Raw genomic sequence first — 14746 nt, forward strand, 5'->3', positions numbered from 1 at the left:
ATGTAATTTGTTTCATGCACGTCGTGAATAACCATAATAATACGAACACGCGAGAAAATACAATTAAGAAAAATTTCCGTTTTTTTTCGCGGAGTACCTACTCATATATATATATATATATATGTATATGTAGGTAGATATATTCTACACGATATTATATGTGCGTGATCTTGTTTTGCATAACGTACACATATTCTTATTATTCATATTATTTGCGCGACGGCGATGACGACGACGATGACAGAGGAATGTGCTACGGGCGCTCGTTCGCTGAGAAATAATTTATATTTTTTTTAAATCCCGCGCCACTGCGTACGACTATAAACCGATTCCACAAAATATTAAATAATAAGTATTTTTTCTTATTTTATAGGCGCTAATTTTATCAAAATTTCTATTACACTCGTTTTGACTATTATTGACGGCGGACAGCTTTTATATTATTATTCACTTATACATTCGTTCATTGTGTTCGTGCGTCGGTGTGTTCGCGTATATTATGATATGTATTATTATTATATATTATATAATCATATCAACGATTTATTCAAATTAATATCTCATTCGTTTAGATTTTACGACTGTTAATATATTTTAGGTACGCGTTGACATTTAAAAACGTATACATTTTTTCATTTTACGCCGTAATACCTACGACGACGAAAAGGGTTTACGTCGTCACTCAATATAAGTAGGTAATATTTGTTAATTAAAATTTCGTTGAAAACGACATCATTCAAATTTATATATATGTAGGTAAGAACCAAGTACTAATTAATATTTAATTTGCATGCGGCGCGGCATTACGAAAAAAAATAATAACAATAATAATATCAGCCGTATATAATATACCTATAGCTATAAACTACCTATGCACGATTAAGCCGTGACACGATAGTTTATTTCAACAATGTGCAGTGTGTTTTTTAAAGCAATTTTCGGTAAAAAATATAATTTTATCGCCGCGTGTAATCGACTTTCTGTCCCGGACATTCCGATTCTGATAAAAGCGTACAGAAATCACAGAAAAATAACCGATGTAAGGTATTTGTTTTCCGCAATGAAATACACGACGGACGAATGTTAGGAAAAAAACCTGACCTATACCTCTTTGCGAAGAGCAAAATATTATAATAACGTACAGTATAAAATACCTAGACGTCGCGTGGTAGTTATTATGATTTAACCCTGTGGCCGCGTCTGGTGGTCAAGTGCGTGGTCGTTGAGGCCGTTAATTTATAACTTATATAAAAGTGGTTTCTCACGTGGCGCAGCCATACGTCAGACGGACATTACTGTTATTATAATGGCAAATATAATTATGGCACTTGTGTGATATAATAGTATCGTATATTATAATATTGCATGTGTATTGTGCATTGTTACGGAAAAAATAAACCGTCGGCGGCGGCCACCTTTCGATGACCTTGATAGCAGTGAAAAATAAAAATAAAACAAAACGGACGCATAAAATAAAAATAAGAATTTGGACCGCGGGAACATTATTATTATATTATATACACGGGGTCGTCGAATAAAATATAATTATTAATTGGCCGTGGTCGAAAGGTTTAAGGTAGGTATAGGCACCTATATTAAATTATATTTGCACGGAGGTGACCACGGCGTATACCAATGTCTATATTATAGAAAACGGACAGACTAAAATTCTCTCGAATCATTAACGTTCATTGTTAATAGCGAAAACATCACTGCACATGTAAAGAAAAATCATAATATCATAATATATTATATAAAATGATTATTGTGTACACTAACGACCACATCTTACCTATATTATATTGGCTTGTCCGGAGATAAAACATAAAATATTGCTCTCTTTCGATATTAAATATTAATTCTATACAATAATAATTCGTATTATTGTTATATTGTATTATTTCAAAGTCTAAATAAAATAATAAAAAAAATATTATACGTGATATTGTAATAATTTATGATATTCGCTTTTGCCCAAGATATTTTTGGTTATGATTTAATGTTAACATCTAAAACAAAAAATTTATATTTATGCTTGTCTATGTTGTTCTATAAATTTATAGCATCACACATTCACACCTATAATAGAAGAGATATAATTCTATTTTTTTATTTTTGCAATAAATACTAATGGACTGTTGCAAGCATCATTAGGTATATCTATAATCTATAGACAATAAAAAAAAAATGAGAAAGATATATAGTTCTTTCCAAGTATGTTGGCCTCAAGCGAAAGCACACACACATCCATTGTATATTAAACATAAAAAAAGTAGGTATATATAATAATATAACATATTATACAGTAAAGGTACAATGTTAGTGGCGGTAGTTCCACTCGACATGTTTGCACTGTTTGCAGGCAGTTAATAAATCGTCTAATTGAAATTCAGATAACAGCACCTGAATACTACACCATATTACCACACACATTATTATTGTGTTATTATCATCATCATCATCGACGACGACGAACGTTTAATTATTTTCTGTATATATACTCGTTGGTGTATATAGTACTTCTACGAGCATAACGTACATATTATATAATATTATATGTATACCTAGGTTATATGCCTATAATATGCCAATTTAACGTCTTTTCGTTGTCGACGGCAAATAATTAAATATATGCGGTCGGAAAAGGGGGGAGCCACGCACTTGATATAGTTACACACCGTATAGAGGGATAATATTATAGTATAATATTATTATTAGCGAAAAAAACTAAGAATGAAAACTAACCAAAGAGGTCGTATAAACTTATAACACATATAAATTTTCACTGTCACGGTTAATCTCAATCACACGAACAATCCTGTGGCGTGTGTCTAAAAATAAAAACGAAAAATCATCGTGCAGAGTAGCGGAAGTGCTAGATGCGGGATGAAATTTTGTTTACGGAAGTAGTGTAGTAAGTATCCGAAGATCATAATATGGGATTTCGAGATGAATTTTATTTCTAGGGGCAGTGCCCTATAATAGCTATTTCCCCTTTCCCACGTCCATTTCTGCAGGACGGAATAGCTAATCCAGAACCTATATATGTGCTGTAAAATACGCGAGACAAGCAGGTGGGTAATTTTACTGTGGACAGAATATATGGGTCATTTATTCACTATATTATTATAATTCAGGATTATATTATGTTATAATCACAAAAACGTTCTATATAACACGAGGATTAACAAATTAAATATTAAAACGTTCACGTACTCGATCGCATCAGATCGCTCCGAAGAGAGGATTTGTTCGGATCGTGCATATATACCACGTGGCACGCGGATATAACAACAATAATATTTAGCTGCGTAAAAGTAAGTACCTCACTCGTGTTTGTTTCGTGTAAAACGTGTTAACCGCAGAAGAGGCGAATGTCGAATATGGCATTTATCTCCGGAACGATATCATGTAGCTACTCGGCGGCAGCAATCGACTAATACGCGATGGAGGATTTAAATATACATTTAAAATTTTCAAACATTTGCTGCAACATATATCTGATTAGTGTCGGCACCCGCGAGAAGAGCCTATAATATTATTACAATAAGTAATTTAACGATATCGTCGCATTTGTGATGTTCTGTCTCTAAAACACGCGATCGACCAAATTTTACAACTGCTATATACTGCGGTCACATCATTTTGATTTTGCTTCGATATTATTATTAGGCATAATAGACATCGTCTAAAAGTACAAAACAATAAACGCGCGCAAACGACCCAGCGGAGGAGTGTTACGCTCGTCGTATAACATAATATATTATTTTCACTGTCACAGTAGCGCACTATATAGTATTATGAAGATAATAATAATAATAATTTAAACGAAACAGCATTTACGCGCGCGAAACGGATAGCTGCGGTCCAGCGACTATAAAACTGCGTTACTAGTCGCGGGATGACTCGTATATAAAACGCGGGACAGTTACGTTTTGTTGGCCGACGGCCATACACCTCCGCCGTCGCGGTTTAATATAACCGAACTCGGTGAGACAGATAGGAAGAATGAGAACGTATATTATTATTATTATTATTATTATCATGCGCATCATAGAGAACACGGCGGGTACACATTGTATAATATTACTTATATGTTATGCATGATACAACAAGAGCAGAAGGCGAAAAAGCCATCCATTAGCCCTGCCCGTAGTCTTTATCACGACCCAGTCACTATATCCGCCACTCTTTACGTTACTTATTATTTCCCCTTCCTTTCAGACTGTTCTGATCGTCAGGTTAGACCGAGTGGTTCGTGCCGGCGAGTCGTAATTAGATCATTAATTTATGATGAACTCCTCTGAACGTGTCAAAATTTATTAGAGAGAGAGTGTATGCAGAGGGAGCAGCGTAGTTGTAGTCTAAAATTTGTATCAATTTGTTGGCCTAGAGTAAAACGGCGGCGGCGGCAAAGATGACGACGCCGAATTTCCATACCGCGATGAGACGCGTTGAGCTTTTCTTTTTTTTCGTTTTCGATAACGTATAATATTATTATTACAATAAAGGCACTCGACGTGACGCGTGTATGCAACTAATTTGAGATAGCCACCTAGCCTAACCTATCCTAACCTAACCTATATAATTCTAAATTAGCGATTTGCATTTTTTTTTTCTTAGTTTATAAGGTTAGACCTAATTTCAGAAATAATTTTATTAATATTAATTAATAATAGCTAATGTCGGACGTCGGTAACCGCGAAAATGGAATGAATTTAATTTCTAATATTATTTTACTCGTTAAGTTATAGAATTCTTTGCGTGCGCAGATTACCGGTGAACCTATTATTACAAAAGCGAACAAATTATCCAATATAAAAATAGTGCAGTACACGTATAAAACAAAAGATCGACAATGGTCGATCACAAATAATTAATACAGAAATTATAACCGATTGACATTATTATTGTTAGGTACCTATACCTTGTTAGATTATATCATAACAAATTACGAAAACACTGTGTTTATAAACTGTAGGTACATTTTATATAATAACATGTCTGATCGTATAATAAATATTATTATTATTAATAATTATCATGTCATAATACAGGTATAATATATACTAATGACACGATATGTATCGTTTTTCGACTTACCCGAGCCCAATTCCGCCGCCGCCGCCGCCGCATTCGATGAAAAGAACGCATTTTGAACACATGTCTCAGCAACCGTTCCTCTATTATAATATAGCTGTAGTGGTTTATTCGGTTATAATGTTATATTTTACGACGGACGGAGTGTCACACGAACGCGTAGGAGGTACCTCTCTGTGCTTTACAATATATTATGTTATAATATTATTGTGTCATATAACATACGACGAAGGCTAAACTCTCACTGAATAAGCTCCAACCATGGACGGACGACGGTGGTGGCAGCGATTACTCGCGTGTAACTGCACCAGAGCCGTTCGCTCGCGATTATGATGACAACGACCAGAGATGCACGAAATCAATAATTAATATTGTCGGCAGATAATGATGAGCGTTTTATGATATTGTATTATAATTTATAATGATATATCTGACGACGTCACGAGGATTAAAACGTTATTGAAACGTCGTGTGCAGCGCGTGTGTGCACGAGACGAGTGTACAGAAAAACTTTTATATATAAACGCGTGACTACGCCAGACCCCACCCCAAAAATTGCATGTTCATAGGTCATATATAGATATATTGAGTGCAAAAAAGATTTCACCTTCTGGATAATATATACCTGCGAGCTAGCATCTTGTTTTTAAAAAATATTATACTTACTTAATAATATATATATATATATATATATATATATATATATATATAATTATATAAGGCACCTATTGCAGTTAGCGGTGTATTATAATATTATTATTATTGTTATATCTTAGGAAATCAAAAGTTGTTATTACAATGTTTTAATAAAATGCACAACTATCAACGACAGAGACGATATGGACGAAAAGCGATATGATATATAGGTAAGCCGCGGCCATCAGAACAATACTACACGCAGCGCATGCACTCGAGTATATATCCACGGCAAATAGGACTACAATATAATTATAATAACTACGTTGTTATAATATACGATCTCGAGTGGTCTATAAAAAATATACTCAAAACGGCAATAATTGTTCGCTATGATATATTTTTTTTATCTCTCACATAATATTTGCTTCAACGCATATTTAATTATAATAATATATAATATTATAATACTACAGACTACGATTGCCACCGAAAACTCAAGTACATATAAACACATAGGCCCATCGTTTTGTTTTATTTCGACATCACAATACACGAATATGTTTATTGCTCATACATAATATAATTATACCCTTGAAAAATCATATCAATAAATTATTAAAATATTTTACGAAAAATATCCATCGGGGATCGTGATATCAAATACTCTACTTATAATTGCGATATTTACGATGGCACTATATAGGTACACCAATAAGTAGTAAAAATTATCGACCGATAGAGGATTTAGCATTTTTTTTTTTTTTTTATTAACGTCTATTTTTTACTATACGATTTCAATATTGCACTCTTATTGTGTCGTGTTGGGATGTGTAAGTATAACTTAAAGACGTGCTCACGGTGGGGGAGGGGGGTAAGATGAAGGTGCCTTTTTGGCTTATTTTGGTGTATAAAACATATATTATAAATAAATGAATGTATATATTATAACTACATGATCTGAGAATAGTCAAAAATGTATATCTCCCCTCTTTCAAAAAAGCTGAGAACGCCTCTATGATGAGCACTAAAACTACTATTTTCGCTTTAGTGGTTTGAACCACAACACGGTATCCAAAATACAAGATGTTAGATACTTGCTGCAGTAAACGTTAATTTCAGCGCATCGATAACACCAACAATACTGAATGGTATTATAATAAACTTTAATGAGCACTAACCTTTTTTTGTGCGATGGCGAATCCGGACGACCGGACGCAATAACGCCGTGTTCGTCTTTGATGTGCTTTTTCGACGAAAGTTTCTTGAGCACGTCGTCCATGGTGCGCTTAGCGGCTGGTCCACCGATCGGAGACATCATGTTGTTATTGTTGTTGTTGTTGTTGATGTTATTGTGGTTGTGCATGAAAGTGTTGTTGTTCAGGTGCATGAGATGAGCGAGTTTGTCAGCGTCGTCAGCGCCACCCTTGCCGCGGAGTAAGCGCTGTTCGATATCAAAATATGATGAACCGGAAGCCGCTGCAGCGGCCACAGCCGCCGCCTGAACGCTATCCATCATGTGATGGTACTGTTGTTGTTGCTGCTGCTGCTGCTGTTGTTGTTGCTGCTGCTGCTGGACGTGATGGCCACCGGCATTCATGAACGCCCGTTCGTACGCTGCCGCGGCAACGGCTGTCTCGTAGAAAGCGGCGCCATGGTTAAGCGTCAAAAACGACGCGATGTGTGGCGGCGGATGTGTGGACGGCTGATGTTGGGGCGGCGATCCTGTGGTGTGTTGTCTGGCGTACGCGGCGAACGGCGACACTCTAAGAGCGGCCACAGCGGCCGCAGCAGAGCCCGCTGCGGACGAGGGGCTTTCCGTGCGTTGGCGTTTGTTGTTGTACGACTGTCGGCCGCCGCCGCTGCTGCTGTTCTCGCTGTCCGATGACGGCGAGGGCGACGTGCCGCCACTGCTGCTGGCCGGCCGGGCTGCCGCCGATGATGGCGGGGGGCTGTTGGCCACCGCCGGGCTGCCGCAGCTCCTGTCCGTCGTCTGCACGGCCGACGCTGTGGCCGTGGCCGTTTCCATGGTCGTTTCGTTGCAGTTGTCGACGACTTCCGTACCGTTACCGCAAGTGTAACCGTCGTCCGAGTGGCCGCTACTGCTGCCGCTACCGTTCTCTTCGACCGCGTTCGTTGCAACCGTTGTCTCAGCCGTCGTTGTCGTGTCGGGTGCGCTCGTAGCGTTATCCAGCAACTTGGACGGCGGCGATTTACGTTTCGATGACATTACACTGCAACAACAACAAATAAGTCGTAAGTTACTCGTCACACTATATATACTCGTGGATTTCGGTTAGGCATATATAACGCATGGAAAGTATTAAATTATACCGAGTACCTACTCAAATGAAAATTCAAATCTCCTATAAACATTAAACATATATATATATATATATATATATATATATATATATATATATATATATATATATCGTATAATGTTTTTGGAGGCTTTAATATCAGAGAAAATAATGCATAACTTAAAGACATAATATAGGGTGGGTTGTATTGAATATAATATAATGTATTATATTCATCATCTCCGTATGGTTATAATATGAAATTGATTTCTGTTCTTATTATTGTATGTTTAGGGACGAAACAGTGTTTATTTTTATAGTCCGACAATCATAAAAGCGTCGAATAGAGGCTCAAATACTTTGACCAGATACCGTTTAGTATAGATTTATGTCACATTTTGCAGTCCTCTTAAGCCTTCCCGTCGTGCTGTTGACTTTATTATATTATAATGCATTATTGTTGTAAGAGGTCAGTTTTGAAGGAAATCTGCCGGATCCGGTTAAACGCACGCGCGGGCAACAATTTATATCATTGCATTGTTATATTATATATACTAGTATTATTATAAACATTGTGTGTCACTCAGCACAATTTTACCGTGACAAGTACAATATATTATTATGAAGCGCGTGGTAGACGTTTGCGCGTAAACGTGAAAAAAAACATAAAATATTCGTGGGAGGTGTCATCCATATCCATATTATATGTATAAGATATTATTATAATATACGCACGCCATAACAATATCGTATTTGTCGCGTGCAGCTCACACTGATCCAGAGTTGAATAGTTCATTAAAAAAAAAAAATAGTGCACGTGCTATTTCCTTTGCAAGCAGACAATAATGCATGTATTTATTAAAACGATTTTCTGAAGAACTCGAAATAATGTGAAAAAAATCGCAAGAACAATAAAATCCGCTTTTCAAGCGCGCCTCTTCAATTTATCACGAACAAACACTTTTTATTTGATTTATCATATAAGACAATCGATTTTTTTACATTTTCACGTGGTATTCTTGAAACGGTTCGATGACGCGAACGAATTGAATATATTCTCTCTCTCTCTTTCTCTGAAGTCTCACTCACATTCACATATATGTATATGTTACACTACCATAGTCGAGAAGTATTTTATTATTAATATTATTATTAATTTTTCAAACGACATTTCAATTTGAATTGTGTTACAATCTGTAGCTGTATTTGTATGTGCCGCACGCGAACGAAATGAAAACGTATTTCAGAGTCAAAGGAGAAGGTTACGCGTAACGATCGCGTTAGAGGTCAAAAATTCTATGCAGGTATGTATATTTATTTATGTGTAATTACACTAAAAATACGAATATTTAAAGACAATTTAAAGGGAAAAGATACAGCTTTGTATATATATGCAATATATATATATGCGTGTGTATTTTAAATTAAATAGACGACGATCTTTTATCATGATTGACGTTACACCATCGAGTCGAATAAAAATAAGATATACAATCCGATAATATACATTTAATTATTTAAATGTGTTCCACGCATATTATATACGAGCTGGACGCTTGTAAAGATTTTTATTTAAACGTCCTAATATAAAATCGGTAAAAATAAATAATTATAATCCATCATTGGATTCGCGAAATCTCAACAACTTTTTAATTGGCACGACACGCATGAAAATATCGGCTGTTCTGTGACGATCTTACAAATTTGCGTCAACGTATGTATAATAATAATTTAATATTCAAAACACACCCGTGACCATTATAACTGCGGCGACGCGATGGCAAATTAAAACAACGTTCTGTTGTCATATTAACAAAAACTGCTGAAAAAATTATATACTTGGGTAATAATATACGCGACCTATAAAATAAAACAGTATCACACACATGCATACACGCATAATATTATGCATGTGTCTATACTGCTGTATATATATGCTGTACATTTTTTTTCAGAGGTTATCAGTTCAAGCAATGGCCCGATAACATAATATATTATAAGCCGGACTTGAATCTAACAAAACACCAATTGAAAGAGATAAAGCGCCAATATATGTATATTTAATATATATATACGAGAGTATCAATCATTGTTATTTTTTTATTGAATTTATTGACGATTATTTTTGTACATAAAAAAAAATTATTATAATAATAAACGATGACCCTCACACCTTGTAACTTAAATTTTTTTTTAATCCTTCTCGCACTGACTCTCCGCCTCACTCTCACTCACTGTTTCTCTTTTTCTCTTTCACGCACACTCAACTCGCTCACTCGTGTGTAGACACATACAACACAGTAATGTTGTGTATATTATGTACATAGAGTTCCAAAGAAACCTCGTTGCTCTTTTAACACAATATTAATACTATTTATAAATTATTATTTGTAGTTAAACGATTATGCGCGTAATAATATTATTATGATACAATAGACATCAAAAATTATTAAGCTTGATTAATAACTTGTAAACGTAAGGAATACGAATAATATTGAATTTCTTTGGAAAAATACTTTTTTGAAATCGGCAATTAATCCGTATTGTTTCTCGCTGACAATGGTCAACACTTTTCGCTCGCGACCTATACACGCCGCCTTCTGCTAAACTATATCACACATCACACTTTTGTTTCCAATGGCCCCCGATTTTTTAATAGTTATAATTTCTTATTATTGTATTAAACACGCACACGCACACACACACACACTTGCGCACGCGTGTAATAATGTACAGTGAATTGTGGTTTAGACATATGGTTTTTCTTTGTTAAATGTCACACACACAATTGAGATTAAACGTATAACAGGTAATACAAAGATTTTTTTTCCTAAACTTCCCTTCAATGCGTCTCATTGATTATTGTTAAAAAGATGGTAAGGTATTTACCAGACCAGAGACCAGAGGTTTACCTAACCAGATAATATTATAATATACGTATCGTTATATTCCACTACCAACTAATAATGTTTTATAATAGGTATATATAATAGTTATTATAATAGTTAATTTAATCAATCAAAAAGTTTAAAAAAAAAACATTACAGGTTTAAAAAAATATAATTATTTATTATTTATGTATATTGTATATACATTGTAGAATAATATATTATGTTAGGTAGGTAGGTACATCGATTAATGGCAGTCTGCTTGTATAAGCCAGGCAAATGGAATCAGCAATAACCGCGATCAATGTATTATAATGTATGTATAATAATAACATATTAAATTACTCCCGCATTATAATCAGCAGACTTATTTTTCATCATACTCACTCACAGATTATAATATTATTATTATTATTATATATATCTAACCATCATTTGAACGTAATAACGTTCCTTAATTGGGACCGCCAAATACATATGAAGAACATTTTATTGCAATAATAGTAATAATAATAATAATAATAATAATTTACGAAAATCCGTAATCAATTTTCGTAATCCAATAACAAAACGGTCGCCGCCGCGGGTCCGATTTATACCACGCGCAAGCGAATAGAGATTATTTATACTCGTAAAATATGTATATATATATATATATTACATATAAGGATCACAAATTGGAAACGCTAAACGGGTGCATGTGTATAGTCGGTTTTTCATGGGGGCTAAGACACAGGAAATGGACGTAATTTCCCGTTGCACACGTTGTCTTGTTACATCGTCGTTGTCGTACATTGCATTAGGCGAGTACACGTCGTCTCGAGACGTATGAGTTTATAATATGTATATGAAGGTACACAAGTGCACACAGATATATACTGCACAATAATAAAATTAGAAATTTCCGATATAATATACGCACACATCTCATCACGCATTCTCGATGGATAATTTAAATAAGAGCGTGTAGGCCGCGATCATTCCTTTCTTCGTCGGCCTTTGGCTATATACTTACGGTAACATATTACGCATATTTTAAATATATATCCATATTCCAACATCTCCTATATACCAACGCGGCCTATCCTACCTACTGTATATGTTCCTTAGAAAACGTGTTATCTTGTGTATATAAAATTATAAGATATATGTTAAAATGTGATGAGTATAATACCAGCCTGCGACAGAGGTCGTCAAACGAATAAGGGTCAAGCTAGTCATCAATGCAGCATAATATAATATTATAGCCTATAGGTACAGTTTTTGTTGAATCTACATGGTTGACTTTCACAGAGTGGATCCCATGTATAGATATTATAATAATGGTATATATGACGTGTATGCATAAAAACTTTAGGATGAAGTTTTAAAATTTTTTTTGTTAAAAATGATAAGCTGTAAGGGTCATGATTAAAAAAATGGTTTATATTACGTATCAATAATTTTCTTTCATTCATTTTAATATTATGCTGTTTGTCTTATAGACTAAAGAAATTAAGAGTGTTTTTCTAAATTGTTTTTGAATGTCGTTTGAAAAATAATGAATAAAGACGATAAATTTATATAAATAAAAATACATGGTTGAAAATTATTGTTATTTAATTAACTCGCCTAGTATATTACATCATACCTACTGTATATAATATATTAATATACGAACGCGATTTGAACTACATTACAAATTTTATTAATCATCGATACACTACGCGAAAAAGGTTACAAACGTACGAAGGTACCTACTTAAATGAGGTATAAGGATGCATAATATGTCTAGCGTTATGTCATTATTAATATATTACAATGCTAAATTTGCTATGATATAATATAGGGGTATATAATTTTGAGGAAGCTGCGCATTACTCTACCACGGTAAAACTATTGTCTTTGCAGCCAATAAATATGTTATGGGCGCGAGTGTGTGTTATTATATGCTTCAAGGCCTAAGGGGCATCCCGCACGCGATACCCTGTATCTCAACGCGATGTTAACTGCAGGCGCTTTGTCAGACGGATGAGAATAATATATTATAATAATACACCAACCGACACGGCGTATATACTTTGTTATATATAATAGCTAAACATAAACTAATAATATACGATAGAGTGTTGTACCTATTTTGATTTTATGATTTTCGAACGCTGCCGCTGGTATAAATCGTTCGTCGCCATTGTTGTTCGCGTAATAATAATAATAATAATACATACGCGTATATATATTATATACGCATATATATATATATATATATACGCGCGCGCGCGCATCAACAAACCCGAACGGGGAAAATGTTTACACGTAACGTCGCCGCCGCAGCGGTCGTTCCATTAAAAATTTCCCGAGTTATTTAAACTGCGTGTGTGTATATAGAAAAAAAACCGATGTAAACAATATACATATCCTCGAGGCGGCGTGTGTCGTCCACGTGCGGTTCAACGAACCGTTTACCGAATGCATTTTAAAGAGAACGCGAGATGTAAAAACAACAAAAATCCTCCGCGCAAGTGGACTATATTACCGCGACTATCGCGCTTTGATGACATTTTGCAATCGTTTTATTATTTATCTTTTTGCGCACTGAGTAACTACCTACCTATAAAATAATGCGTACAAAAAGTCCCAGGCGAACGCGCGCGGGGGCAAGCGGACGCGTATTGTTTCGTGACTTTTGGTGAAACATTACAATTTAATCGGATGTGCCAACACGGCACCACGTAAAGGATGGATTAGCTTAGCGCGAAAATCCAAACGAGATTAACAAAATACAAAATATTATGTAGGTAACTACAAGAGGCAAAACGCGAGACAGAGCTGAAAGCTGAGAGCAATAAATGTTGAGATGAAAAAATAAATAAAGGCTCTCTCGTATACGAGTATTTCAGTATTATATATTATTATTACTATTATTATTTATGAATTCCCGACGATGAATAGAGAACGTCACCTCAAACGTATTGTGCACAAATGCGCAGCATTGACAAAAATAAATACGAGTAATCCACTGATTGAGGGCGTATTGTAAAGGTTCAAACGGTTTTCGCTCTTATTATCAGGGCTTGAAACCGGTATTGGATACCGTTTTTGAATACCGGTTAAAACCGTTAAAAAACGAAAACGATATCAAAACCGAAATCGAAAACGAAAAAAATCAATAGCGGTATTCAAAACCGAAATCAAAATCGGAAAAAATAAATACCGTTATCCGAAACCGAAATCGAAAACGGAAAATATAAATACCGTTATCCGACACCGAAATCGAAATCGGAAAAAATAAATACCGATATCCAAAAACGAATATAATTTAAAATTAATAATATATCACATTTAAAATTAAATACTAAATAAGCTGTTATAAATACGGTCAACTGTGGAGTGTTGGGTCGTCCGACGGAAATACGGTATAAATATTAAATATAGGAGTCAGCCGATGCGGGTAATTAGATTGCAAATTCACTCTAAGTAGTAGTTCACTCTAGTACTCAGTACTAATCAATATTATATTATACTCATTCTAAGTAATAACTAGAAAAAACTAATAACTTAGAAGACGTAATGGTATATAAATGTAAAATGTATACCTAATTAAATTGTATATAATATGTATAACATTGAAGTAGGTACTTTGTTAATTTATTTTATAAATAAACAAGATGATAAAATAGTTTAGGCCGTACATGGTGAAAGGTTTATAAATATTATAATTTATACATGTCTAATAATAATATTATTTACACAAGTATATTATGGTGTTAATACTAATTCAATGGAAGTTTAAAAATTAAAGATTGGAGTATACAAGAGAATGCATAAATTATAAAAAGT

At 34.5% G+C, this 14746-nt stretch overlaps 1 protein-coding gene across 4 annotated transcripts in view; it reads right to left on the bottom strand.

The window, feature by feature from the left end:
- Positions 1 to 14746, bottom strand: part of Sox102F (transcription factor Sox102F) — a 183261-nt gene that overhangs the window by 31491 nt on the left and 137024 nt on the right. For all 4 annotated transcript variants that reach the window (XM_089225954.1, XM_089225953.1, XM_089225955.1 and 1 more), the window contains one exon: positions 6918 to 7970. In XM_089225954.1, coding sequence (XP_089082080.1) covers positions 6918 to 7970 — 1053 coding nt within the window. The remainder of the gene's footprint in view (positions 1 to 6917; positions 7971 to 14746) is intronic.

The sequence above is a fragment of the Diuraphis noxia genome, unplaced genomic scaffold, assembly GCF_037042655.1.
Source record: "Diuraphis noxia isolate RWA-SAM2 unplaced genomic scaffold, SU_Dnox_SAM2 contig0004, whole genome shotgun sequence".
NCBI classification, from domain to species: domain Eukaryota; kingdom Metazoa; phylum Arthropoda; class Insecta; order Hemiptera; family Aphididae; genus Diuraphis; species Diuraphis noxia.